This window comes from Nicotiana sylvestris, chromosome 9 (genome assembly GCF_000393655.2).
Source record: "Nicotiana sylvestris chromosome 9, ASM39365v2, whole genome shotgun sequence".
Taxonomy (NCBI): domain Eukaryota; kingdom Viridiplantae; phylum Streptophyta; class Magnoliopsida; order Solanales; family Solanaceae; genus Nicotiana; species Nicotiana sylvestris.
In genome coordinates this window covers 45,885,527-45,890,449 of record NC_091065.1, presented here as the reverse complement: position 1 = coordinate 45,890,449, position 4,923 = coordinate 45,885,527, and the positions used below count along the sequence as shown (strand labels likewise).

Genomic DNA, 4,923 nt, shown 5'->3' with positions numbered 1-4,923 from the left:
CGTGTGCATTTGGGAGCAACAAGTTTTTGGCCCCGATCCTCCCGGGAACTTTATATATCTAATCTACATACCCTACACCATTCTACTATAATTGCTATGCCTATAAAGAAAAGAAAACTCTAATCTACTTGTACTACAAAAAATTAAAAAGCTATGCTACGAAAGCAATAATTATTGGGTTGCCTCCCAACAAGCGCCTGATTTAATGTCATGGAACGACACAGGGCCTCGCTTACTCATCAGCGAGTACTACTTTGGTCTTCTCATGATTAATGATTCCTCCCCAATAGTGATTGACACTTTGCTCAATCACTAAAAAATTTCTTTCACCATGTACAGCGCGCAGTTCAATTGCACCATAAAGAGTGACTCAAAACACCTCAAATGGGCATGACCACCTCAATTTCAACTTCCCAAGAAATAGCTTGATCCTAGAATGGAACAATAGTACATGTTGGACTGGTTCGAAGTGACGTGGCTTGATATGCTTGTCATGCCATACTTTTGTTTTCTCTTTTTAAAGCTTAGCATTTTCATTAGAGTGCAGCCTAAACTCGTCTAACTCATTCAACTATAAGAGCATCTTCTCACCCGCAGTTTCAAAGTCAATATTCAACTTTTTAATTGCCAGTATGCCTTGTGTTCAAGTTCAACAGGCAAGTGACATGCCTTCTTATAAATATGCTTATACGGCGACTCCCCAATTGGTGTTTTGTATGCAATTCTATATGCCCATAAGGCATCATCTAACTTTGCAACCCAATCCTTCATATTTACGCTCACTGTCTTCTCTAATATTTGCTTTATTTCTCTGTTGGACACTTCAACTTGTCCACTTGTTTGCGGATGATATTTTGTAGAAACTCTGTGGCGGATCCCATATTTAGCTAGAAGGTTATTCAAAAATCGATTACAAAAATGTGCCACTTCATCACTAATCAAGGCGCGTGGAGTCCCAAACCTCGAGAATATGTTCTTTTTCACAAAAGCAGCTACCACTTTGGCATCATTTGTTGTCAATGTGATTGTCTCTACCCATTTTGACATGTAGTCAACTGCTAGCAAGATATATTTGTTTCTTCTGTACAATGGGAACGGTCCCATACAGTTTATCTCCCACACATCAAAAATCTCTACCTCCAGGATGTTATTTAAAGGCATCCCATGCCGCTTTGTGATTGTCCCTGTTCTTTGACAGTGGTCACACTTCTTAACAAATGTATGGCCATTCTTGAACAATGTTGGCCAAAACATCCCCGATTGTAACACCTTTGCAGCTGTCTTATCGCCTCCATGACGGCCCTCATAAGGTGAGGCATGTGAATCATACAACACTAATTCCACCTCCTTTTCTGGAATGCACCTCTTTATCAATTGATTAGCACACTGTTTGTACAAGAATGGCTCATCCCAGTAGTAGAAATTTACATCATGTAGAAACCTCTTTCTAGCTTTAGATTCAATTTCAGGCGGAAGTACCCTACTCACAAGATAATTCACTTAGTCCATGTACCATGAGGGAGGGGCTTGGGTGATAGCAAAAAGTTGCTCATTAGGAAATGCCTCCTTATTTTGTCCACCTTCCTCCATGTGCCCATGATTTTCCAGCCTTTATAGATGGTCGACTACTTGGTTTTTTGTGCCCTTCCGATCTCGTATTTCTACATCAAATTCCTGCAACAACAGAACCCAACACATCAATCTAGCCTTTGAATTCATTTTTGTAAATAGATACCTGGTTGTTGCGTGATCGGTATGGACTATGACTTCTATTCCCAACAAGTATGCCCGAAATTTCTCAAAAGCCCACATAACGGCCAATAACTCCTCCTCAATAGTGGTATAATTCAGTTGTGCATCATCAAGAGTCTTACTCGCATAGTAAATGAAGTAAACATCTTGTCCTTCCTTTGGCATAGCACTGCCCTAATAGCATCGTCACTTACATCACACATAAGTTCAAACGGTAAGGACCAATTCGGTGTCACAATTATGGGGGAAGCTACCAACTTATTTTTGAGCTCCTCGAATGCCTTCAGACAGGCTTCATCAAAATTGAAGGTTACATCTTTTACAAGAAACCTGCATAAAGGAGTAGCAATTTTTGAAAAATCTTTAATAAAGTGTCTATAGAAACCTGCATGTCCCAATAAAATCCAGACATCCTTATCACCTTATCAACTACAATGCCACTCCTTGACACTTTATGGCCCAACATGATGCCTTCTTGTACCACAAAATGGCATTATCCCAATTTAAAACCAAATTTATTTCTTCACAAAGGGCTAGCACCTTGCTCAAATTCTTCAAACAATCATCATAGGAAGATCCAAAGACTGAAAAATCATCCATGAAGACTTCCACAAATTTTTCCACCATATCAGTGAAAACAGCCAACATGTACCTCTAGAAAATGGTTGATGCATTAGAAAGACCAAACGGAATTCTCTTGAAAGCTAAAGTATCATAAGACAAGTAAAAGTGGTATTCTCCTAATCCTCTAGGCATATGACAATCTGGATGTACCCCAAATAACCATCTAGGAAGCAATAATATTCATGCCGAGCCAATCTATCCAAAATTTGTCAATGAATGGAAGTGGGAAGTGGTCCTTGTGAGTTGCTTTGTTGAGCCTTCTGTAGTCAATACAAACACTCCACCCAGTTATGGTGCGAGTAGGAATAAGCTCATTTTTCTCATTCTCTACAATAGTCATCGCCTATTTTTAGGCACACATTGCACTGGGCTTACCCAGTTATTGTCAGAAATAGGAAAGATGATACCTACATCGAGCAACTTAATTACTTCCATCTTCACGACCTCTTTTATAATGGGATTTAATCTCCTTTGTTGCTCAAAACTAGGGTGGTGTCCATCTTCCAAACAAAACTTATGCATGCAAAATGATGGACTGATTCCTTTAATGTCAGCAATTGTCCACCCAATAGCCTTTTTATGCTCACGAAGGACTCTGAGCAATTTTTCTTCTTGCACATCGGTCAAGCTTGATGAGATAATCATTGGCTATGTCTTAGAGTTTCCCAAATAAGCATTGCGATGATGCGCTAGAAGAGGCTTAAGCTCTAGCCTTGGTGCTTCTTCAATAGGTGGCTTAGAAGGGGTCAGAATAACAAGTCTGTCAAACTCCTCAAATTTCCCAAACCCATGGACATAATTGCAAGACATGTTAAGTACTAATTAAATTTCTTCTATTATATCATCTTCACTGTCTTCTTTATCCCCAATCAAGGCTTGTTCAAGAGGATCTATAGGGCTCATATAAGGCTCCAGTGACGTCACATAACTTTCCACCACAGAAATCATAGATAGCACTTCATTATAACCAGAGTGCTTTATAAATGTTAGATACCTCCACTCGATCACCCACTCTCATTGACATCTTTCCTTCACATACATCAATGGTAGCTCTGACTGTGGCTAAGAATGGACACCCCAAAATAAATGAGACTTTTTATCCTTCAGCATGAGCAAGGGAGCGATCAGCCAATTGCAAAATCATTGTGGTTGGGTGCGGCTCACCCAACCCCAACTATCTGAACACTTATAGCGACATCAAATTGATACTCGCACCAATATCACACAAAGATCACCCGACTGTGTGCTTACCAATCGAGATTTGGATAGTTAAACTACCTGGATCCTTCAATTTCTAAGGTAGCTAGCTTTGAATTCTTGAGCTACATTCTTTAGTGAGTGCCATAGTCTCGAACTCTATCAACCTCCTCTTATTTGCCACTATGTTTGATGTTTTCGGCATATTTGGGAACTTCTTGTAGTATGTCTACCAGTGGAATATTGATTTACATCTGCTTCAAAATATTAAGAAACTTTTTATAGGCTGCATTATCCTTCACTTTCTGCAATCTCTGAGGGAACAGAGGGGGTGGCCTCGCAACTAATGGTGGGGGTTTCTTAGCCACCACCTTTTCAGCTGGCTTCTCTAACTCCTTTACTTTTTCTGATTCTGCTTCTATGGTGGCCGGTTTCTTATAAAAGATCACTTGCTTCCTCATTTTTGATGGGACTTCGTCTAACTGTCTCTCATTCCTCAATGACACAGCATTAATAGATGCCTTAGGCTTAGCTTTGGTGTCGCTTGGAAAAGGTCCAACTGGTCGAGTATTTTGGGCACTGGCAATTTACCCCACTTTTCTCTCCAAATTTCAAATCGTTGTAGTGTGGGTCACTGCCTGAGCCTGATAGTCATCCATCAATTTCTTTAGCATCTCCTCAAGGTGACTTATCGGGTTGGTAGGTTGTTTAGCCTGAAGTGGTCTATATTGCTATTGAGGAGCTTGTGGCATGTACTGATTCTGAGCACCTTGATTTCCACCCCAATAAAAGTTTAGGTGGTTCCTCCAGTTAGGATTGTAAGTGTTCCCATACCGATTTGTCTGGCCCTTATTTGCATTACCCATAAAACAGACAGACTCTAGATTAATTGGGCATAAGTCGCTCGTGTGACTCTCTCCACATACTTCACAAAATATTTGAACATGTTGCACTAGCTAGGCTTATTGCTTGTTAATAACCAAGGCCATTGTTGTCCAATGTAGAAAGATGCACTGATAATGCAGAGATGACATCTAACTCGAGAACACCTGTAGATTTTTACATAGTGTGTCTTCCTATCTCTCCTTGCTAAGCAAGATTGCTTTTGGAAAATTTATTCAATAATGCATATATCTCATCGAAGATTTTCTCCAACACTATGTGACTAAATATATTCCTACCCTAACCACAACTCTGGAATATTTGTCTCTACTGAATACACAACAACAAATTTGTTGCTTGATAAATTAATTACTCTGAGGGGGGTGCAGATTTGTGGTTAGGGTAGGAATATACCTAGTCACCATGCTTAATTAAATATCGTACTCTTAATGCATTCTTAACCACGGT

At 39.8% G+C, this 4,923-nt stretch overlaps 1 protein-coding gene across 1 annotated transcript; it reads right to left on the bottom strand.

Annotated features, from left to right (window-relative positions):
• Positions 1-612: 612 nt before the first annotated feature.
• LOC104231524 (uncharacterized) lies at positions 613-3,021 on the bottom strand. The gene is made up of 5 exons (XM_070157141.1): positions 2,752-3,021; positions 2,186-2,406; positions 2,007-2,082; positions 1,736-1,926; positions 613-1,480 (listed from the first exon to the last, which is right to left on the bottom strand). The coding sequence occupies exons 1-5, from the start codon at positions 3,019-3,021 to the stop codon at positions 613-615; spliced, it is 1,626 nt and encodes a 541-aa protein (XP_070013242.1).
• Between the last annotated feature and the right edge of the window lie 1,902 nt (positions 3,022-4,923).